This window comes from Perca flavescens, chromosome 14, assembly GCF_004354835.1.
Source record: "Perca flavescens isolate YP-PL-M2 chromosome 14, PFLA_1.0, whole genome shotgun sequence".
NCBI classification, from domain to species: Eukaryota; Metazoa; Chordata; class Actinopteri; order Perciformes; family Percidae; genus Perca; species Perca flavescens.
Window position 1 is genome coordinate 21500887 of NC_041344.1, and position 23615 is coordinate 21524501.

Sequence of the window (23615 nt, forward strand, 5' to 3'; positions counted from 1 at the left end):
TAAAAGTTTCTTTGTTACTTGTGATTTACTATTGCTTAATTTGGGAAAAATCTATGTCAGGGGTCTTCAACGTTTTTTGAGCCAAGGACCCCTTAACTGAGAGAGACAGAGCAGGGACACCCTACTACATCTATTGTATAAAATTAAGTTGCATAATAAACGGGGCCTACAGTAACGTGTAGGGTGGCCTAAAGCCTTTATACAGTACATACCTTTTTTGCATATAATACTAAGCTATTAAAATAGTCTAATCATTGTTGGCATGAGTTTATAAATCATGTTTTAATGTTAAAACATACATGTGGTATAGTGAATCCTTAGGATGAACTGTATCTGTGGATGGCTACCTTAGTGACTACATTACCTTAACTATAGGCCAGTAAGCCTATCATCAGTGGGGATTTATATTTGCTAATAATGTGTTAGATTCATGTTAAGACTTTCAAAAAGTAACAATAATTTGGAGGCCACCCTGCATTGACTCTGAGGACCCCCAGTTGAAGATCCCTGGTCTATGTAAATGAAATCAAAGTTTAAACTTTACACTTGCTGTGAATCTGTTACTTTGTGACTTTTACAGTGCAGCCAACCTGCACCTGTCACAGTCACACATGATCCCAGTCATGCATGGTGGTTTAAATTCTAGCGTGTCAGTCTAGAGTGTCAGTTTGAGTGTCAAGCTCTAGGATCATGTGACAACTTTGTAAGAAGCTCTAAAATTTCTGGGGTTATATACAGTAGATATAGATATATATTTTTAAATATTCTTAAGATAAAACGTTTGTTTTGCTTTATGCAAATTATTACATTGTATAGCTTCAATTAGGTACTGGACATATAGCATGCCAACATCAATAACATTTGGAAAAATGTTTTATTTAACTTTAGAAGTCTACAAAATGGTCAGGACAGAGTACTTGATGCAGGTCTTTGTGGTTGTGTTTCTTTACTTCTGCAGTTACAAGGAAATGTTAAGAATAGTAGAACGAAGGGTAAAGAAGCTACTTTAGGTTTAGGACTTTTGGTTTAAAGTCCCAATTGGTATAAGGCAGTTTAACGTTAGTAATGTAGCAGAGTGGGTTCATGTGGTTGGGTCCTTGTAAATGCAGTTTAGTCAACCTAACCTGTGTGTGTGCATAGCTGCATGTTTATATGTGTGCTCTTCAGTTTATCTGTCTGTTTTAAGAATAGTACTTAGACACGCACTGATAGACACCCATGAAAAAAAACAAAGAAAATGGCCAGTAATTAGATTCGATTAGGTTAGATTCCTTTCTGCATTCCTGAAGGTTTCATCTTTAGCGTCTGTGGTGAAAAGCACAGACGAGATCCGGCCAAACAATGCAATCCTCAAATAAAGCACATAATGCAATTCATCGAAACACATTCCATTCAAAGAACAGAACTCGACCTGCTCCACCCAAATACTCGGGAAGAAACTATTTGTTTAGTTAGTAAAGTTCTACTTTTTGAGCCATAGAACCCTCAGTCGCTGGCTGGAATGTGATAGGATGTCATTTTTGTACCTGTTAGGTGACCCGTGTTTAAAGAGCCCTTAAGTGTTTGTGCTGTCAGAGAAGGCCAGTAAACCAGGTCTGTGCTTGTTACTGTCCTTAGATACAGTAGCTGCTCACTTCCTTTGAGAGGTTTTCTTTAGCTGACTCTACCAGTCCGACTGGCTGCCTTCCTGCTCTCTTTACCGTAGTTAGCACGCCTCAGCTTAACCTGTTGTTCAATGCTGCACAATGACAGAGATTTTCAGGTTTATATGGTCACAATACTGGACTCACATGCACACGGCACATGTAAGCACACTAGCGTCATCACACACGAAATCACAAGCGTAGACGGACGCAAGTAGTTTGAACTGTACACTTCCGAGACAACATAAATATTTATGCATGGCGGACTGAGTCACTTTGTGTTTAGTGTGTCTCTTACAGATGATTATTGACATCAATTGCATGCTGATAATAATTTAATTCCAGTTACAAAACAAAACATTAAAAGTCAGTTTTACTTCATGTATCTGCAATTAATAGGAAAATAGAACGTTATTGTACTTGGTAGTCCAAAGATGTTTGTTCTTGACTCCAGAAGGTCAGAGCAGGTCAAGTAAAATCTCCATCCTTGTGTTATGGCCGATTCGTACCATTTGTTGTCAACTACTTCTGAGACAGAAACGGATACAGGTGGAGGTTATTACCTCATGCAATCATAACCGTTTCAATATCTCTCAACGTCACTTTGTGTTCTACATACATTCTCCACATGCCTCTCAGTCTCAACGGGCAAATGCTCAGATTTCACCCTGAGGAAATCCTTCAGTCCAATCTGGAACATTTTCAATGTGAGATGTCTACTCGGGGTGCAGATGTTAATAATGCAGCTCTATCTGAAACATATCGGCATGGGTTGTTTTCTTTATCTGGTCTGGTTGAAGTTAATGATCAACTTTCAGTGAGACTAACTGTGGTTTGTGGAGGGAAAGTAGATTGCGAGATATGGGACAGAGAGTTGGAGAGGCAAAGCAAAACTGAAAGGTGATGTGATTATGATGCTGTGTTGACCAGAAGAAGCTGTATCCATGTGGGTTGTGGGTAAGTAGGAAAGCAGAGAGTATGGTGTTATTTGGACTATTTTATGTAATTTAGTAAGTGAAAAATGTTAAAAAGATTAGTGAGATTAACCGGCTTCCTAAATGTAAGGATTTGCTTTTAAATGGAACATCTTTGGGGTTTATATTGTGATGCGGAATTTTCCCCCTTTTCAGATATTTTACAGACCAAACAATTATTCTATAATCAGAAACAAAATACAACAGATTAATTCATATTAATTATTATAATATTATAATTATAATTTTAATCCAAAGGATCATCTGCATCTGTATTGTTGACAGTGTGTATTTATGTGTTTATATGTGTGGAAATGTGCATGTAAAGGAGCGTCTATTGCATTTATGCTTACCTGTATGTGTGCACAGGTGGAATGAATTATAATGGAGGACAGCATTCGGTGTGTGGCGGGGTGAGGAAATGACCCAGCAGAGTTTCGACTGCGATGGGAGATGGGAGGAGAGGGAGTCCCCCAGGTATGCAGGCCACCAAACGGCACACATTCCTGTTGCCACAGCAACTATCAATATCAACTTTCGGAGGAGAGAGACAAAAGGCATTCCTTGTATCCTCCCTCCTCTCTCTGTTTCTGTCTTTCTGTTTTGATGCTCAGACCGGGTCTTCCCTGTTGGCACCGACACACACAGAAACCATTTGGGATTCCAAAGGCACACCAAGAACTACAGCTTCTCGTCACAACTCGGAGATGTCATTTCCTAAACTGACACTTTGAAACTTGGCATTTACACAATAGATAGTTTAAGAATAAAAGGTTGTTCCATTTGTGAGGCAATATGTCCCAAGCTCTACATGAAGCTCTGCTTTTTGAATCAATTGATATAAAGTGGACATTGCTAAAACTTTTTTCTTTAGCTCTCCAGCTATTTTTGTACTTTATGTACTATATATTGTAAACGAGTCATTGTGTTTTCAAGATGTCTTGTAGCTTGAGAATGTTCCTATTTTTAAGGAGTTTTGTATTATTGAGATTTAGCAGTTTGATATTTTGTATGTTATGTTTTATGTCATGTTTATATAAAGTTTTTGTTGTATCGTATCATTTTGTACTGTAATTTATGCTATATGATGCAAACCACCAAATCCACCATCCATCATCTGTAACCGATCATTGCTTTCCAACCATTCACACCTATGGGCAATTTAGAGTTACCAATCAAGCACATTAACCTAACTCCACATTTTTTGCACACAGAGCCTGAGTCTGCCAGGTTCAAACCTAGAACCCTCTTGCTGTGAGGCAACAGTGATAACCACTGCTGTCCCAAACCACCACTAATTCACTCAAATAGAAATTCAAACTTGCACTGTAAATTACTTACCACTTTCAATTAAAGCATCCTTTATAAGTTGTAACTTATAGTCTATATCAGTTAAGCTACTCCAGCATGACACATGCTTTGTCTTTATAGCTTTTTAGTTTATCAGGAAGACGGCTCCAAAGGACCATGCTGGAAAAAAGGACCCCTATGAGAGTATCAAATATTGTATTATTAATATTTATGCATTCATGTGAAAGTAGGATTTTACCCTTGTGGCTAGTCCAGGTGGAGCTAAATATATTTATTTCAGTTAATAGGCTATGTTAGACAGTGGTAGGCTACCCCATAAGCAGGGTATAAAACCTGTTACACATTTTCTAGTTGTTTCTAAGTGTCAGAAATCATTATCACGACTGAGTAGAGTAAATGTCATCTGTATGTCTATATTGGACATATGCAACTTTATATACTGAGCTGTAGATGATGCAGCATGTGTTGAAGCCATGGATACGTGAATGTGTCCTGGTCACGTGTCAATATGACAGACAGAAAGACAGACAGACAGACAGACAGACAGAAAAACAACATGAAACTGACCCCATTGTTGGAGAAGCATCCGAACGAATCACACGTGACAGGTAGCCCAGTGAAACCGGCCCCAGGCCAAACCGCTTCCCCTCACTCAATGTGAATTTACAACAGCAACAATTGCACATCTAGTGCAGTAATGTTATTTCAGGAGACTCCTGACGTCTTCCTGTCACCTCTGGTAATGTCAGCACAGGGTCTCATTTAAACCATGTGCTGCTCACTATAGCCTACAGCCTGTTTTGATCGGTGGCTATTAATACCCTTAATTGAATACACATCTCATTATTCCTTTGCATTCCTTTGCATGACAACGTACGAGCCATTGTGGCCTAAAATACTGGGCGTCCAAAATTGGAACATAATTTGGCTCCCAGACTTGGGTTAGGTTCAGGTGATACAAAAGGTTATTTATCTTAATGTGTCACTGAAGAGGCGCACGCTCCCATGGGGTATGTTGCCAAGCAACCACAAGACCCGCCTACCATCGCAGTGGCTTCACCTGACGGTAGCACACGTGACATACCCTGGCAGTTCATCCAATCAGGAGTGAGGACAGGTGCTCCGACATGAGAGTTTCGGAGGCGGAAACCTGCTGGTTCAGTAGAAGAAAGGTTGCTCCATATAAATGTGTCAACTCATTTGTACGGTTCTCATGAATTGCAGAAGAAGAGTAGAGATATTTGACGAGAGCAACAGGAGAAAAATCAAACTGTCTGGAGGTGGGAGATGTAAGGCAGCAAGACACCTGGCTTGTGCGTAAAATGGATACTGCTGCGACCCCTTGAAGGACTGCCGTCACAGTTGTGTTCCATCACTGAAGAATAAGACACTGACCTGTCCTGTGGATTTATACCTCGGAACAATCCAAAGTGTTACATTTACACTTCGGGTTGTTTTAAGTGTCCACACACTACATTACACTACGACTGTAGCTGAGGTAAGTGTTCATTAGAGAGTTTTTTGCGCATTATTCACTTGTGAATCACGGCTTGTGTTTGCTTTTCAGTTTTCACGACTCATTAAACCAGTTTTACAGAAAATGTAAACATGGTTACACTGTTAAGTCTTAGGATTAGTTGGGGAGAAGTTGTCTCACCAGTGGAAAATGATGTACAAGAGAAGTGAAATTAAATCACATTCAAATTTAGAGAGGGCAAATCATGATATCCTAACAGAAAATAGGATTTGTGATGATTATGAGGGTGACGATAAAGATGTAGAGCATGATGATTATTAGGACGATAATTTGTCAGAGTAATATTTTATCAAACCAATGACATGACAGTTTTACAAATATAGTTTTTAAAAGGACAATTTGATGTTTTACTAGAAATTAGAGTATGGTAAATCAGGGGCCAGATCAGAGCATGGCGATGATGAAATGACATAATACTGATGCAGAGGGGAAGAGCTCAACTACAGCTGAATTACTGATGGTATCTGTTTCCTGTACCAGGTCCCTCCCGCTAGTCAAAGATGACAGAGAGGGTCCCATGGTGGAAGGCATTCCTGCCAAAAAAGAAGAGCGGAGGCCCTAAGGACACCAGTACACCCCACACTCTTGACCCGGACTTTGATCCTTTTGCACAACAGACTGAGAAGCCAAAAGATCACGCAGCCTCCAAGAGCAGCGGCGACCAGTCCCTGTCTCAACAGGAGTCCAGCAAGAGCTCCAGCCTCGCCAGCGATGACACCTACGACGACTCCCGCCTGGAGTCGGTCTTCAACGAGCAGACGTGCCGCAGGAACATGAAGGTGTCACGCTCAGGTCGATTTAAGGAGAAGCGGAGAGTGCGCTCGAGCCTTCCTCTACAGGAGAAAGAGACTTAGAATGAGGACATGTGGTGACGGAGAGGAGGAGGAGGAGGAGGAGGAGGAAGAGGAGGAATTGATCCAAGACTGTTGCTTTAGAAAAAAAAAAGATGCTTGAAGAAAAGGAGAGGGTGTTGAGTACATGAAGATGCTTCATTCTCTTGAGGCATACCAAGAGGTCAGTTGTGTTTAAGTTGCGATGGTGATGATGAAGATGAGACAATGATGGAGCATTTAACACTTAACCCAATACTGCAGGAATGAGGTTATGAGGTATATGACAAATTGGAAATGTGGACATTTTTTTTGATGATCATCAACTTGAAATTGATTATATCTCTTCTTCATGTTGGTTATTGAACCATTTCGCCAACAATATCCCATAATCAAAGCCCAAAAGAAGAGATACAGTACTAGTGCTGTAAGTACTTAAGAGCGCAATATGTAGTGTGTATGTGTCCCACAGTGTCCCTGGTTCAGTCACGGACAGTGCCATCATTGGAAAACTCAAAAAAATGACCTACAACCTTTTAAGAAAGCACAATCCTTGAATCCAACCAATCCAAAGATTAGGTGTGATATAAGCTCCCAGAAAATATTGTTCATAAGATGTCTACATTATTTCCGTCATAAGAATAATATATGTTTGATAATGAAGAATAGTAGTATAAGTATAATGCTCCTTTTACTAATGCTTTTACAAAACACATGTTGATTCTAAAGGGTTAGAAGGATGTTTATGAAGGTGTAAAATTATTTCATTATAATGTGTGAAAAAAGAAATCAGTTAGTGGAAGAAATTAAGGAATGCTTGTGAGCAGCTTTTAGTGAAGACGCACAACACTTGCCAGCAAAACTGCACAAATACTCTAAATGAAGGACGAAGCCCAGCATGCTTTATGACATAATGGGTCCTATTGAAGTAAGAAGGTAATGTCGTGACTCGCGATATTTAGCTGAATGATATATGGCCATGTAGCTAAGAAAGCATGATCCATATGTAGTTTGCTTTGCAGGACTACTGTATTTTGGACCACCTGTGAACTCCCAAATGAAGGCAAAATATGAGAAATAAATCTGATAACTGCTGATAACAAGTGATTGTATGAGTGTGTGTATGTGCATTATTACCCTATCCGATCACAGTAATGGTTTGAACTGGACAGTTTTTTGTGTTGTCCCTTTTGAGAAATGTATTTCAAAACAGACGCTGATAAAGAAGAAAAACACTTTACAGTTAAAGGATTCCACAAAGTCCCATAAATACATAAGAAAATGTGCACTTCAAAATCACAGCTAAAAGTGCAAAAGACTCGTACACAGGAGTCATATCGCTCGTCTTGTCAGCCGGGCTTGTGCCTCATCATCACTTTACTGGAGGAGGCAACGAGCGCGGCTACAAGGAATTAGTGGCATTTATACACTCACCTAAAGGATTTTTAGGAACACCTGTGAAATTTCTCGTTAATGCAATTATCTAATCAACCAATCACATGGCAGCTTCCTTGATGCATTTAGGGGTGTGGACAGGTTCTGGTCAAGACAATCTTCTGAACTCCAAACTGAATGTCAGAATGGGAAAGAAAGGTGATCTAAATGTTGCCTGGTCTGATGAGTCTCGATTTCTGTTGAGACATTCAGATGGTAGAGTCAGAATGTTTTTTTAGGCCTTTATTTTCACAGGACAGATGAAGACATGAAAGGGGAGTGAGAGGGGGAACGACATGCAGCAAAGGGCCGCAGGTCAGAGTCAAACCTACGGCCGCTGCGTCGAGGAGTAAACCTCTATATGTGTGCCTGCTTACCAACTGAGCTAACCTGGCCACATGGGCCAACATTTCTAAAGAATGCTTCCAGCACCTTGTTGAATCAATGCCACAAAGAATGAAAGCAGTTCTGAAGGCGAAAGGGGGTCAAACACGGTATTAGTATGGTGTTCCTAATAATCCTTTAGGTGAGTGTATGTAGCGTGCATGTCAAACTCTGGCTTAATATATACTGTCCTGTCACTTAAAGGGAGGAGCATGCCTGTGTCACAGCATTCCTCTGTCACTGTTGACGTTTGAGGTAGGTGTGTGTGTGTGTGTGTGTGTGTGTGTGTGTGTGTGTGTGTGTACAGTAGCCTATCTGCAGCATTCATGTTTATGTAACATCAATTATGGCTACAAAATCACTTTATGACTTTCATATGTAATGCATTAACATCATCTAGTTATCTCACATTAGCTCAAGAGAGAAGCAGTAATCTGCAGTAAGTGAAGCATGCTATTTAATACAGACCATAGACATATATATATATATATATATATATATATATATATATATATATAATACAGTCTATGATACAGACACTTTTGATTAAGGATGACTTGCAATGCTATATTTTCAACACAAGGGGGCGAAAATGTGCAATCATAGCCTACAGCCAAAAATAGAGTTGAATAGAACTGAAATATTCTGAGTTGAAAAACAATCCATCGAGTAATCTTGTTACAGAAAAGTCACGGATGCAGACTTCTTCCCCTCTCAGTCCGAAGTTCTCATGCATAGCTACACAATCTTTATTTTATTCCACACAGGTGTATATATCAAGGTGAGGGAAAGTCTGTTGGCAACTTCAGCATGAATTGAGTCGATGATAACGGGCCAAGTTTCCGCCTCTCTCTCTCTCTCTCTCCCCCCCTCATTGGTCCCGTGTTGAGCGTGGGGCGGTGAGGTGTGGCCTCCTGCGCTGCGCTCACAAGGGAATAAACAGCCATAGCCAGAAAGAGACCGTTGTTTACGACCACTATCGCATGTTTTGACACCAATGTGAAGTCAAAATGAAAGGTTTCTGCAACTTTTTGCAACGTTTCTTCAAGGAGTAGTTATTGGCAGCCCAAACGCCAGATAGGCTACATGGTGTCCTCATTCGACTATAAATAACGCTATTGGGCGCGCACTATGAGGTCAGTGTGCTGTGGTCCATCTCACTGAAGCTTTCTCTGCAAACAGGTGGACTTCGGATATTTCGCAAAGGTGAGGATGCTTCTGTCTATTATTAATGCACACCACTTATATGTGACAGGTGGTTATTCTTATTCCTGTAAAACTGCCTGATGAGGGTGAAACAAGAGCTGTGTGCAGCAGATGAGCTGTGCTTGTTCAGGCACCTTGTCTTTTCTGTTTTAGTGGTGTGGAGAAATCCAAGGTACATTTTTGTTTCCAGCAGTCAACTTTAAATTAAATACTTCCTCATTGTTTAGTGCCCAGAGACCCACTGCTGTAAAATCCACCATTTATTTTTCCTTAAAATATGTTTTTCTTTTTGCTTTCCATTCTCACATTTAATGGAGACAAAATACAGCAATGAACAATAACTATTGCTTTTCACAACAAAAAAGGTTCTAAATATTATATGAATTTATAATATTTATTTCGGTTTGCATTATAATGAACAAAGCATGACAATTTGTGTGAATAATTGATGAAAACATTACCATACACATTTACACCAATCAATTTCACACGGTATAACAAATATGTTATATGGGGTATGCATGAATAAAATATAGAAAATACATATTATTTAGTTGTTAAACTCATTCACAGACAAAAAAAGTACAATATGTTATAGTGTTGTTGCTTATGTTTAAGTTCAGTTAACTCCCTGTATTATTATTATAAAACTCCAATAATAGAAATCAAATTGACTTTTTAGAATTTGAGTGGGGTAGTGCAGCATAAAAAGTACTGTCAACAGCAATTCCAGACCTAGAGCACACGGAAATCCATTGTATTTAACCATGAACTGTGGAGACAGGTCTGGCTGTGCGAGACTAGGGTCTCTGAGACCCCAAACAGAACATTATAGCTGCACCCTTTTTTTTTTTTTTTTATTTATTTAAACAGGGACAATGTACAATATACATTAACCTTAGACAGGAGAGATGCATTATACCAGGTTGTAGCACTTGTGCTAGTTTCCACCTGTAGTCCCTGGGCAGGCTGATGTCAACAAATAAATTTAATAATACATTTATCCCAAAACCAACAAACCACACCCTCCCTTTCTTCTCGCTGATTCATACAATAAAGATGCAGTGCTAGGCCTATGTCATATCCTCAAGTAAGTTAGGACAGCCTTGGCTGGGGTTCCATGGTCTCAATTGTTTTGCATGTCTTTCACAAGTTTAGAAATCCCTTGTTTAGGCTGCAGCAGCTGTCACTTCCAGCTGCTTGTGTGCGTACCATCAGATCTTCTTTGCTTCAGGAAGAACGAGACGTACTACAGGTCAAAGAAAAACAGCTGGTGTGAGAGGTGCATTTCCACTCAGTATCCCACCTGTTCCTCCTGAGCTCAGCTAACCCGTGTCCAGCTTTGTCCCCTTTAAAGACCTACACTGGCAGTGTCACAGAGGCTGCTTGACACAGATATGGAGATAGAAATAGCAACGACAGGACAGTCGGTTGCCAGTTGGAAGGCATGACTTGTACACACACGCGCACACATACGTACGCACACACACACACACAAACACACACACAGACGGACAAAGAGAAGAGGGACACATACGAGATTCAACAAATACAGGTTCTGTTCTGTCTTTTATTAAATTGCTCAGGAGGAGCATGTGCAAATTCCCCAGAGAATCAAATGTGCACAAACCTCTGGCTGTTTTCAGTCTTTCACAGCCAAGACAGCTCGTCCAGAATATATGATGTCAAGACAGTTGTGTGGAGGTCTCAGTGAATGTCACAGTGGATCATTTAATAGCTGATTTGGCCAACAACACTTGTAGATTGAAACACGGTGACATAATCCTGGACACGAGCTGTTCTTGGAAAGTAGCTGTTTGGCCACCGGTGCTTATCACTTTGATTACTGAACCAGTTGCTCTTGATGACAGAACCACAAGACATCCTGTTACATGTTCAGTATAATTTGGAGGAAAAAAAGCATGCAGAAGCATTTTCCTGTGGAGTTTCCTGAATGTGTTTTACAGCAGTGAAGGCCTTTGGTTACTAAGCGACTGAAGGGTAGGGGTCCATTACTTTTCACACAACACTCTCCATTGTTCCTCTCCCAAGTACCGCCACAGGGCATTGTGGAAAGAAGAGTAGGACAGGGCCGGGTGGGGGGGGGATGTGTCAGATTTCTCTAGAGAGGATGGAGCACTAGCTGTTTCCTGTTTTGCGATGTACGCTGGTGAAAGCTCTTCCTGTTCAGGGAAGAGGCTAGGAGGTCATCAAATGTGCCCCTTTACATAGTATCAGCTTCTGACATGGAGGACAAGTCCTGTATGGTGGTCAGTGGCTGCAGGGCACGAATAGCACGGCAACTGTGTTATAAAGTGTACATTGTCTTGTGCAGGTATCTGAGGCATCGGCATGCCAGTCCCCCCTCCTCCCCCTCCGCCTCCTCTGGCTCCCCCACCGCCACCACCACCGCCCAACGCTGCCCTGCCAAAGGTAAGACTGTCTTTCTCTAGTCTATATCCACCACGTTCCACTACCGGGATTGCTCCGTTGCCGACCGAAAATTCCGTCGGATTTCACCCTTGTCGGCCAGATGTCCGTTACCTTCCGCTTTCTTTGTGTCCGAATTTTAAACTCCAGCCGATTTGTGAGGACTGAGTTTTCTGTTGCACGACTCAAACAACTTTTGAATGTACACGTGTTCCAGGCTATTTTGCAGCGGCACCGGGGCTCCGTGCGGCTCTTAATAGCGCCTCCCATGACGATTGTGATTGGTTTAAAGAAATGCCAATAAACCAGAGCACGTTTTTCTCCAATCTCTCCCAAGGTCTGGCAATGCGAGACTAGTCTTTCTCTAACTCTCTCTCATGCAATTGCAAACACTCCCTTGTGTCCTTCTCACTGACCATCAAGCCTCACCTGTAGGTTATTTGCATTATTGATTGAGGTAATGCACACACACACACACACACACACACACACACACACACACACACACACACACACACACACACACACACACACACACACACACACACACAGGCGGGAAGACAGCAGGCTCTCAGTAGCAGAAGAGTGTTATGTTTCCATACCAGGCGCTCAGTGTCCTCATGTTAAATGAGTCGCCGCTGCCAGCAAACAAGGCCACACTGCAGAGTGACATTAATAAACTGAAGTCACGGTGCTTCGCATCTCTCTATTACATAACATAGCTAAAGATGATCCTCTCCCCTCCTGTTTCTCTTCTTCTTCCTTCACTTTTAATGAGTTCCTCTTCTTCCTCCATTAACCCTTTGCTGAATTCTTTCACTGCACTTTTTTTTGTCGTTTGGTATGTTTGTCAAAAAGAGCTGAGGTGAAGTTGAGGAGATGGCTATACAGAAGTTCCATTTGTTCTCACCCACCATAATGTAAATAAATCACATCAAATAAAACCTAGAAATCTTTATCCTTCATGTTTTAACCTGTTGATATTTTTTTTTAAATTCAATGTTAATAACAAAGAAAGAAGTTAAGAAATTAAATGAAAAATAAATTCCCAGAGTCCAAGGTGATGTCTTCAAATATTTTGCTTTGTCCCATCAGCACCAAAACCAAAAACTCCCAAAATATAAAATTTACAACAATACCAAACAGAAAAGCACCAAATGGAGCCTCTTTATGCCATAATTTATTAATTCATTCAAAATAGTCTGTTCTTCACTTGGTGTCCTAAAGTGTACCATAAGACAGAACACATATATGGTAAAACATTGGTCACTGTTACATAAAAGTTTTTTTTTGTCTGTGTGTGTGTGTGTGTGTGACAGTGTCCATCAGAGCCTCCTAAGTTCAAGTCTGGTGGAGGAGGTGGTGGAAGGAATGCCCTGTTGGCCGACATCCAAAAAGGAGCCCGACTAAAGAAAGTCACACAGGTCAATGACCGCAGCGCTCCTGCCGTCGATAGTAAGATCAAAATCCTTACTGTGCTACTAATGTGCACACGGACATGCTCAGTCTGCGTTAAGACACTAAATGATACTCACTCTGGTGTCACCGACTATGTCAAGTATTTCTCACAGTGGAGTTTAGAGGAAGGGGGTTTAAGGGTGTGTTGTTTTTTATTAGATAGTGTGATGTATAAGGGTAAAAAGAGAGTGGGGAAAAAATGTTAGTGGAGAAGATAGTATGTGTAGTTCATTGGGAGTATGTTGTTTCTCTTTGACCTATATATGAGCATAGACACACAGAGACACACACACACACACACACACACACACACACACACACACACACACACACACACACACACACACACACACACACACACACACACCAAGTGGACACTTCAGGAAGGAATGCACATCAGATAAGGATGGAGCCAGAATGGGAAACTACTACAGAATATACAGTGGCAAACACAATAGACAAGACATACACTGTATCCACAGTATACCATAAGATGTATAAAAATGTCTACGTATCTTATCATGTTTTTAGTACAGTATTTTCAAGTCTGTGTGCATTTGACTGTATGTTTTGTCTGCATGGTTACAAGACACATTTCTCTAAACTTTTAGCTGCAAAGGACAATCAATGTAACATTAAAACAGAGTAATTGTTAAAAAGTTCAGACAGAAACATGTAATTCATACATGTTTGCCACTCTGATAATGGCCATCCTGCCCAACCAGAAAGCTATCTCATTGACACAGACAAAAACACATCCTCCCTTTGAAATAAAAAAAACTATTGCATAGTTGAAATATGGATGTCAGTTTATCATATAATATGTTAACGATACATTCGTTCAGTTAGTTGAGGAATTAACTTAACTACATGTGGCCATTGGCCAGTAAATAGTACCTAAGAGTAGCTTTGTTTGTTACATGTATGGAGCCAGGACAGTTGAAACAGGCCGCTCTGTTTTGCATTGGGAAAGGTGTGTAGTTAGCCCTCAGGAGATGCGAGGTGCAAAAAGTTACTATTTACTCAAGTTTCTGTCTGAACTATTGCGTCTTTATGTTGTCTTATTCTTTCTATATTTTATATATTTTTTTATGAATTGTTTGTATGTTCTGAGTCTTCTGTGCAGCACTTTGGGAACTTTGTGTTTGTAAAATGTGCTATAGAAATAAAGTGGATTGGATTGGATTGGATTATCAAAAAAAGATTTCCACAACTATTAAACCTACTGAGAAAAGACAATGTTAAACAATAACCTTATGTGTGAATGCATGTATGTATTTGTTAATGAACATGTGATAAATATATAATGATTAAAAACACCAAATGGGCACTGATGTCATTGGTATTAATCATTTGTAATGTATTTGTACATGTCTTGTTACCCAGAGCCCAAGGCTAGCACTGGAGATGTATCCAGCAGTGTTGGTGCTTCTCAGGGCTCATCAGGAGGGATGGCACCCATGGTAACCTCTTTGGGTGGGCTCTTTGCTGGAGGGTTCCCCACTCTCAGGCCTACAGGACAAAGAGACTTAGCAGGCAAGACTTCAGGTTAGTGCCAAATGTCTTGCTCTGACTAAATCTATATATTATTATATATATTAACCATCCAAATGACTCCTCTTGTGTGTGTGTGTGTGTGTGTGTGTGTGTGTGTTTTGTTGAAGTGTCCCGATCGAGCTCCTCAGCCTCCCTGAAGCCTCTGTGGAACCCACCCACGCCAGCAGACACCGGCAGCGTGTCTGAGCCTCCCAGGACGGGGGAGCACCGAGGCTCCGTCCACCGTCCGCCCGTTCCCTCGTCCTCTGCTCCTTCCTCCCCCTCTCACTGCAGCAAGCACCTGCCTTCTTTCCCTGCATCTTCTCCCCTCCTCCGCCTCCACCCGCCCCTCCCTCTGCTCCTCCCCCGCCTCCCCCACCTCAAGCCTTCCAGGACCGGCCGGCCAACAGGCCTCCTCCGCCTCTCCCCTCCTGTCCTCCTCCTCCACCTCCTCCATCCCAAGTCACCAAGCCCACCTGGCTCCCCATCCAGCACTCCTACCACACCTCCATCTCCCAGCCCTCTACTCCTCCCCCTCCTCCTCCTCCTCCTCCACCTTTCCAACCTCCCTCTGCTGTTCCAGGGGACCGCTCCTCAGGGTGCTTCTACACTCCACCCCCAGTCCACTCGGAACCTTCTAGGTTCCCCATCCTGCGGGACAGCCCACTGGGACCTCCTCCCCCACCTCCTCCTCCCCCCCTCCCAGCTTCTTACACCCCCAGCTGCCCGTCCACCCTCCCCCCTCCACCACCCAAGGTGGCCGCAGTGCCCTCCCCAGCTATGCGCTCTCTGCCTCCCTCGTACCCCTGCAACGCCCCCACCCGACGGCCACCGGCTGTGCCCAGAAATGCAGGTAGGTGGATGCCAAGAAGAGGAATAGTCTTTTCTGTTGAGCTGTTGCAAGGTAGATAAAAAAAGAACCTCCTGTCATATTTGTTTGGAGTGCACTTTGGTTATATGCGATGATGTTCACTCATGTTAAAACACAATGTACAGCCATAAGCAATGCTATTAAAATGGAGCCAATGGACAGTAAGAAACGACGTAAAGAGAATGTATTAGATGTATAAGAGAAAGATTGCCCATTTTTTTTTCATTTCATTTACAAGTTAGATAGGAAGACACCCTAAAACAGTAGTTCTAAATCTGAGGTGTTTGGGAACCCTAAAAGGGTGTCACAAGTTACAGTAAATCTAAGGTGTTCCGAGATGATATTCAGGACAGGAGGGAAGAATTGGTTTTGTTACACAAAAATGAAATATTTACTTGACTTTTATCTAATCATTGCTTTGCTTTTGTGAAATGCTGTTTTCTGATAGTTTCATGTCTGTAGAAATTGTTCAAATAAGTCTACACTGAAAAAATGAAAAACTAAACTCTTTGGTGGAACTGTTGTGAGTAGACATCGCTGTGTTTTAACGGGTTACAGATGTCCAAATATATAAATGTACATTTTACAACATATGATTCAACAACGATCAATGTTTATTGGGGGGGGGGGGATATTTGTTGTAACTGTTAGTTGTGCGGGATTAAGGTTAGGTACATTTGTTGTGTAACTCAGCATTTACAAATCAATGTTTTTTTTCTCAGAGAGAAAAAAGTGTGAATATGGCCTTGCTGTCTCAGTTATCAAAAAAGATAATATTGGATTTGTGATGTATTTGACATGTTGCGCATTTTATTGCTGATGTCTGACACCCCTCTGACTCCTCTGCTCTTGCCACCCATGGTAACAGGTGTGGCTCGGCTGGCTCCTCCTCCAGCTCCCCCGGCACGATCCCCCTCTACCGAGCTGACCAGCCGCATTCCTCCACCACCGCCACCACCTCCCCTGCCTCCATCAAGTCTCAGGAATGGACACCTGCACAACCTGGGTCAGTGTAGCTTACAATTATATATATGTATATATATATATTTCCTACATCATCCTCGAATGTAAATCAGAACTTTTATTATGTATTTTACAAAAATAATAAGCGTTTCCTATTGATGATGAGATACATCCCTGCATGTGGACAATATGGACTGCTGTGTTTAAAGAAATGGTAGGCTAATTATTGCTTGTGGAATATACTTGTATTTTGTTTTCATGTCTGCTTTTATTGTATGTGCATTTCTATCTTGTAAATTTGGGTATGATAGGAGCACTGTAATTAAATAGGATTTTATCAATGAAAAAATGTAATTCTCAGAGTGAAAGAACTGTAGAGGAAAGGAGACTCGACAAGGGTTGCTTTTGAGAAAAGGACATACGTTTATTTTTGAAGAGGCAGATTGAATAACCTTGTATTTGAAAATGAGGACAAAATGGCAGCCTTTAATTGCATCTTTACTGTATGCATACTACCAGCAGATGATTTTGAATCCAAGTTCCAGTTCCACCCCGTAGAGGACTTCCCCCCTCCCGATGAATTCAAGCCTTTCCCTCGGATCTACCCCAGCAAAGAAAACAGAGGTACAACCACAGTACACTCGTTATTTCTCAACTTGTTTACCCATGACTTCAATATCATCTATTGAGTTTTTCTTCCTCTTTCTCCTCTCAAAGGCAACCCCAAATCACCTGGGATAAGGACACATCTAAGATGAGTCAAGGCTCCCCCCACACGTGTGTATTTACATTGTGTGTATTTTTACACACACGCACGCACGCACACACACACACACACACACACACACACACACACACACACACACACACACACACACACACACACACACACACACACACACACTTATCAGGCAGTTAAGACTTAATTTTCATCCTCCTCCTCATGACAGCTCATGACAATGACATAACCGCCATGGGCTTATTTTGATGCAGGCTGTGTGTGTGTTGTTTGTGTTGAGTGTATTTGTGTGTGTGTGTCCCGCCTTATTCTGACTATGTGACCTCTGACCTATTCCAGTGTGGAATGTTTTGAATGTGTGTGAGGAGGAGGACTCTCCCTACATACAGACTCTATATACACACACACACACACACACTCCAGTGTCTTCCAGCAGCTATATTTAACACGACTCTTGACACAGTTTGTAAGCATTTCAGTTTCTACAGTATAATGAATAGAATATTTTGATTTTATGTCATGATATGTCCCTTTTATAGAGTAGCACTTTTGAAAGTCTGTATTTAACTCAGAAACATTCTTAAACGCACAGAAAGTGAAGCTCTTTTATAGATACAAACTGTGGTCATCAACAACAACTGTACAAGAAGAAGAAGCTCCTAGTACTGTATGCATGTTTGACAAAATGCTCCAACAATAATTTCAATTTTCAATGTACAAGCAGGACAACCCTCTCTAGAAGTCATGTTTTGGGGAATTCAATGACCTATGTGATCACCGTTAGCAGGGAAACCTCATCTTAAACTCAATGTGAAAAACAATTACAGGTTCATAAATCCTTGCACATACAATGGTGCCTTCTGTGTTTATGTTATTGTTTTTATAAGTAAAATATGCATCCATAAAAGTGCAGAAGAGAATATACTGAGAATGATATATCTTAGAATGATGGGAATGCATCTGTTTTAAGTTACATTGTTATGAATAGATAATGGAAGAGGTTTAGTGTTGCCTTTCTTACTGTATTAACCAATACTAACACATGTGAAGACATTGCCACCTGCTGGTTCAATGTGTAAAGTATTACAAGTTGTGACCACCAAATAAACCAGGAGCTATGGAAACTGGACAGTCTAGATTCTAGTCGGCACTGTGTAAACATTTTCTGGTTTAAGACTTGTGTGTGCAGTGTCTCAAAACAGCCTCCAGCACATTGTTAAAAAAAAAAAGTAGCAGTTTATCCCACTTCACCCTGTCAGACAACGGTCAAAGTAGGGTCAATCATTATTTAATTAAAAATCAGAATGAGATTCCATGGAAGTTGCAGAGCAGGGCTGAACAATATATCCTTTCTGCATTGACATTGGAGTGTACGCATGTGCAAACAGGTGTCTCTAATAACGTCAATGCTAGCTGCATTCCATTTAGGTTTACCAGTGCCAGAGCCTGAGTACGGTGTATGCTGGCTTACTGGGAGCACTTACAGAAAATGAAAGTGAGCAATTATGTTCTTGGTTACACCTGCTTTTCCTGCTATGTCAAGTCATCACGTCTGCCATGGAAAACTGATGATCACTGATGTCCTTTAAAAATACACATTCTGAATAGAAATTAAAAATAACAAAGTTGGCATTGTCATGACTTAACTGAAATACACACACAAACTAATCAATATAACAGTTAAGCCTGATTTAATGACGATTGTTATCTGAAGTGGACTGATTAGTTTACCATACAGGGAAAAAAAAGCAAAAGCACTTTCTTTCCTAATGGACCCACAAAAGGTAAACTACATTGATCTGGTAACATTTTGTAAAGGAAATCAACACTGTATTTCCATTAAGGGGAATTTCACAGCCAAACTTGGCAACTGTAATCTACTTACATTGCCTGCCCACAGGATGCACTGCCACTAAAAGCATTTGCTCAGTGTCTGGTGCCTCTGATATTTGGTGACAATGATAACTGCATAACATTTAAATCCTTAAAACGTTGTGTGGAGAGTGGAATGGGCTCTGGCAGAAGTAAACAAAAATGCAAAGTAAAACATCAGTGAAACAAACCGGTTGGCTCAGAGCTCACCACAAGGCTCTACACAGGAGGAGTTTACATATCACACACACACACAAGACAAACAGTGCTTCTATTAAAATGAATTACTTTTAATGCAGACAATAAAAATAAAAAAATAAAATAAAAGTATTTCCACCAAAAATCAATGACAACTGGAAGATACTAAGGGGAAGTGAGTGGTTCGTGGGACTGGGAGAGAATTCAAAGTTCATCGTGTTTGTAAGTAAACTCTCTGGATGATATGAAGCCGTCTTTGTTCTCATCCTCTTTGGCAAAGATGTCCTCCACCATGTTCTCGTGTAGAGTGTCGTTGGGAGCGTAGCCGTGACGCTCAAACTCTTTCCTCAGATACACTTTCACCTGGTAGATTGAGTGAGGGCAGGGCGATCAGTGAGACAGGTTGAGAAGAAAAAACAACAACTTGTGCACTGTGCGGAGACTAATCAAATTCCAGTTACATCCTTACAATGCAGGGTTTAAAATACAGTCAACACATCAGATACCGCCGTTGTTTTGACAAATGGCCAGTAGTGTTTAACTCCAAATCACTGAGTAGATTCAATAATATACCTCCAATTTACTTACCTACTGTAAAACATAGTAAGTAAAGTTTATTTATAGAGTGCTTTTCACAGATAAAAATCACAAAGTGCTTCACAAGGTACAACCACATTGAAATACATTTGATTATACCTGCACAGTACTTGTATTTTTAGGATATTACTTTAATGTGCATTTATATCTTATTTCTAATCGATTTTTAATTATTGACAGTTGGCCCTGTTGGTCTGTTTCAACTAAAATGATATGAGGGGTCATGAGGTGATTAACCAGTTAGGAAAGGAAATAGAGAATTTGACCAAAATAATAACAATCTGAAACGGAAATTCCTCCTGGGGTTCTGGATAGGCACTGCTTAGCTTTATAGGGTCATAAGCCAAAAAGGTTGGGAATTTGTGTATCATAAAAGGCGATGGGTAATTATTCTACTTCAAGTGTTCTTCGAGTGTTTTCTGAAGTGTTTGAAATCCCTTTGAATACCTCATGCTTGGAGAGCCTCCAGTCATCGTTGAGGTCCATCTCCTGGAAGGACTCGTGTGACCTCGGCCCATTTCTTATCTCAAGCACCTCGATGACGAAGGTCAGTGTGCTTTCAGGTGGGATCTTACCTGAGCAGACAACACCATAGGGCAAGAGGTCAGCTAAAAACAGACTGGCTATCACCTGAGGTTTCTGTAAGCATGCTTCAGTATCAAGAGAACAATTGGTTTGGTTAGTGCTGCAGTAGTCTCGCATTTGGCTAGTCCACACAGCATTCTGGGATGGAACAACGTGCTCTGGTTTATTGGCATTTCTTTAAACCAATCACAATCGTCTTGGGCAGCACTAGGCGCCAGACGAAGCAACGGCGCCTCGGGAAGGAACTTGTTTTGGTGGAACATGTGTACGTTCAAAGGTTGTTTTAGTCGTGCAACAGAAAATTCAGATTGGACAGATAGTCTAGCTAGCTGTCTGGATTTACCCTGCAGAGATCTGAGGAGCAGTTAACCATAGTCCTCGTAAATTGTTTAAAATGCCAACACAAAGAAAGCAGAAGGTAACGGACATCTGGCCGAAATAAGGGACATCCGGCGGAATTTCCGGCGGCACCTGAACAATCCCGGAAGTGGAACGCCGTGGATATGGACTAGTGCTGAAGAAATGATACCCCTTGTAACACATTTCAATTTAAAAATGTTAACTTGTGAGTAAATAAGTTAGAAACCATGTTGAAAGTGTTTGAGAAACAAACCTAGGTTGCATTATTAGTCTTATTATTAATCATCAGGTTGTTGTTATCAGGGCAAAAGTTAGTTTGGCACAGAGGAGATAGATGTTAATGGTTAGCGTGGTGTGTGCTTACCAGGACAAAGCAAAGTATTGTTCACATGCTCCATGTTGAGAAAAAGTGGACTAATAGTGCTGAATGAAACCTTCATTCAGCATGGGAGTCCTAGAGAGCCATTCAAAACAAGACAAACAAGTATAATATACATACATGCATGCATAAATGTACATATTACACACTTTGTAAAACCTCAAGCACTTTTATAAAGACTAGCATCATGCAGTAAAGTTTCCACGCATATGGCCACAGCTACAGTACCTTTTCCTTCCTTCCCATAGGCCAGACCTGGAGGTATGATGAGTTTCCTCTTCTCTCCAGAGCACATGTCCTGCAGGCCTTTATCCCAGCCTTTGATCACTTCTCTGATGCCCAGTGTAAACCACACTGCCTGTTTGTCACCTTCAGTCCGACTGGTGGACATACACAGACATAGAGTGGAGTGTTACAGGTCTGAAAAGGGAAGGACTGTGAGAAGGATCTGGCAGTACAATTTTATGGGATTATTTCCTGACAGAAACTTGTCATTTCTTTCTGTGATTATTTTTATTATTAGTTGAGTTCTGATATTAATTGCAATCTGAGGAAAAAAATGGATAAACAGAGGAGAAAAATCAAGAATTCTTACTTACTTTGTTCACATTAATGATGTTGAATCTCAGAAATGAATTGTTTGCTTCACCAAAATTACCAAAACATATTTTCTCACTCGAATCACAATAAACAACCAATATTACCTAAATTATGTCTATTGAGATATGTATTGTATTGTTTGTGGTGCTTTAAGACCTTAAGTATGAAATGCAGTGATTTGCTGGCCTCTCAGCTGGAAAGTTTCCAGCCTGTTTGACTTCTGACCCTACAGTGAGTTCACCTGTACATTACTGCAGCAAGGTGAGAAGTTAAACCACTGGAAGGCAGCAAAGGTAAGATTTTTTTAGGGGGTGTCAACTTACTCTTTAAAGAAGATAAGAAAAAATGGAAGCAAACTGCCCCCACTCCGCTGGGTAATTCAGTCACCAACATGACTGTAAACACCTTTCATTGGGACTTTTTCTTCAGTAGAACAAACTAAAAAATTATTCACAGCTAGGTGTGTGGGAACACGGTTTTTGTTCAGATGTTGCTTTAGTGTTTTTCAAATGGCACTTTTCTTCTTCCACTTTCGTGATTAAATTCACCTCAACTGTAATGACTTGGTGGCAGCAGTGGTAGAGATGAAGATCTTAAAATTTTAGCACATCAAACCAAACTACTAAGAGAAAATATGTATTCTTATAATTTGGCTGAACTGACCCTTTAAAATGTTTTATCACGTGACCACTAATAGATAGAGGCGTCACCAAGGAGATTTAACGAGCGTGCACTTGGAATGGAGTAGTAACCATAGACTATTAGCATTATACGGTCTATGGTAGTAACCCGGTAAAAACTAAAACAAACAAAAAACTAGCATTTAAAAGTTTTAATAACAAATGTGTTATTTGCATAAGCCGTTTATTAAAAGAGGAGTGATTACAGCAAATTGCTTCCACTAAACGCAGTGAGCGAGGTGGTAACATCCCGCTGTTAACTGTACACAGGAACTACCAGGAGTAATGTAGGGAAACTTCTTTAAACTCAGTCCAACTTGAAAGAACAATAATAAGACTATATCGTGTCAGCCATTAAGCATAAAGTTACCTGTCATGAAACATGGTCCCATTCTCAAAGTATCCCTGATGATGTACCAGCAGTATATCTCCGTACTTTGATTGTCGGTGACAGAGAAAAGGTCTGTGCAGGACTTCTATGTTCACCTCAGCTTCAGGCAGCTTCCCCCCGCTGACAGACAGCAGCAGCAGAGAGGAGCAGAGGCAGCTCAGCACGGTCAGCAGCATGCTGCCACGTTCAAACCGAAGAAAAAGCACGACAAAACAGCTAACTAACTAAAATGTTTGAGCAAGTTCTGGCAGCGACGCGCGTGCAGTTGCTCCTCTACGTGGCAGTGACGTTTCATCATACGTGTTGTTGCAGGAAGTTTGCTTTTGATTGGTTTCCTACGGTGGCCGACAGGGACAAATGCCCTGCAACTTCAGAAAACACATGCACACACGCGTTTGCTGAATGCTGCGCATGTGTTGTCAAATTAATGAAGTTTTTTTTTTTTTTGGCATTGCTTCTTTTTCCGGGGTTTGCTTTTCTTTTTGCATCGTTTTTTAATTGCAGCGCGTTTGTATATTTGGTTGAGGTTGTGTGTATATGCAGCGCGTTTGCTGAATGCTGCACATGTGTTGTCAAATTAATGAAGTTGTTTTCTTAATTTGCTTGTATTTTGTCTATTTGCATGTGTCTGAAGTTG

At 41.0% G+C, this 23615-nt stretch overlaps 3 protein-coding genes across 3 annotated transcripts; 2 read left to right on the forward strand and 1 right to left on the reverse strand.

Moving 5' to 3' along the window:
• Positions 1-5045: 5045 nt before the first annotated feature.
• LOC114568471 (proline-rich protein 15-like protein) lies at positions 5046-6674 on the forward strand. The gene is made up of 2 exons (XM_028598083.1): positions 5046-5426; positions 5946-6674. The coding sequence occupies exon 2, from the start codon at positions 5966-5968 to the stop codon at positions 6317-6319; it is 354 nt and encodes a 117-aa protein (XP_028453884.1). The 5' UTR covers positions 5046-5426; positions 5946-5965; the 3' UTR covers positions 6320-6674.
• A 2342-nt stretch (positions 6675-9016) lies between these two features.
• Positions 9017-18440, forward strand: wipf3 (WAS/WASL interacting protein family member 3). Its single transcript, XM_028597729.1, is given in 9 exon segments — positions 9017-9319; positions 11655-11752; positions 13069-13204; positions 14594-14755; positions 14872-15488; positions 15491-15596; positions 16483-16620; positions 17100-17201; positions 17295-18440. Coding segments are annotated over 8 exon segments (1383 nt in total). The 5' UTR covers positions 9017-9319; positions 11655-11671; the 3' UTR covers positions 17336-18440.
• A 1017-nt stretch (positions 18441-19457) lies between these two features.
• On the reverse strand, positions 19458-23288 carry LOC114568252 (peptidyl-prolyl cis-trans isomerase FKBP14). The gene is made up of 4 exons (XM_028597728.1): positions 22958-23288; positions 21536-21687; positions 20431-20558; positions 19458-19749 (listed from the first exon to the last, which is right to left on the reverse strand). Exons 1-4 carry the CDS (start codon positions 23152-23154, stop codon positions 19591-19593), a joined length of 636 nt encoding a protein of 211 aa, XP_028453529.1. The 5' UTR covers positions 23155-23288; the 3' UTR covers positions 19458-19590.
• Positions 23289-23615: the final 327 nt, after the last annotated feature.

Coding starts and splice junctions, on each gene's coding strand:
- LOC114568471 (XM_028598083.1), top strand. CDS start 5,966: ATGACAGAGAGGGTCCCATGGTGGAAGGCATTCCTGCCAAAAAAGAAG.
- LOC114568252 (XM_028597728.1), bottom strand. CDS start 23,154: ATGCTGCTGACCGTGCTGAGCTGCCTCTGCTCCTCTCTGCTGCTGCTG. Junction 20,559..21,535: donor CTATGGGAAGGAAGGAAAAG/GTACTGTAGCTG, acceptor TTGTCTGCTCAG/GTAAGATCCCACCTGAAAGC. Junction 19,750..20,430: donor GGAGGCTCTCCAAGCATGAG/GTATTCAAAGGG, acceptor TCAATCTACCAG/GTGAAAGTGTATCTGAGGAA.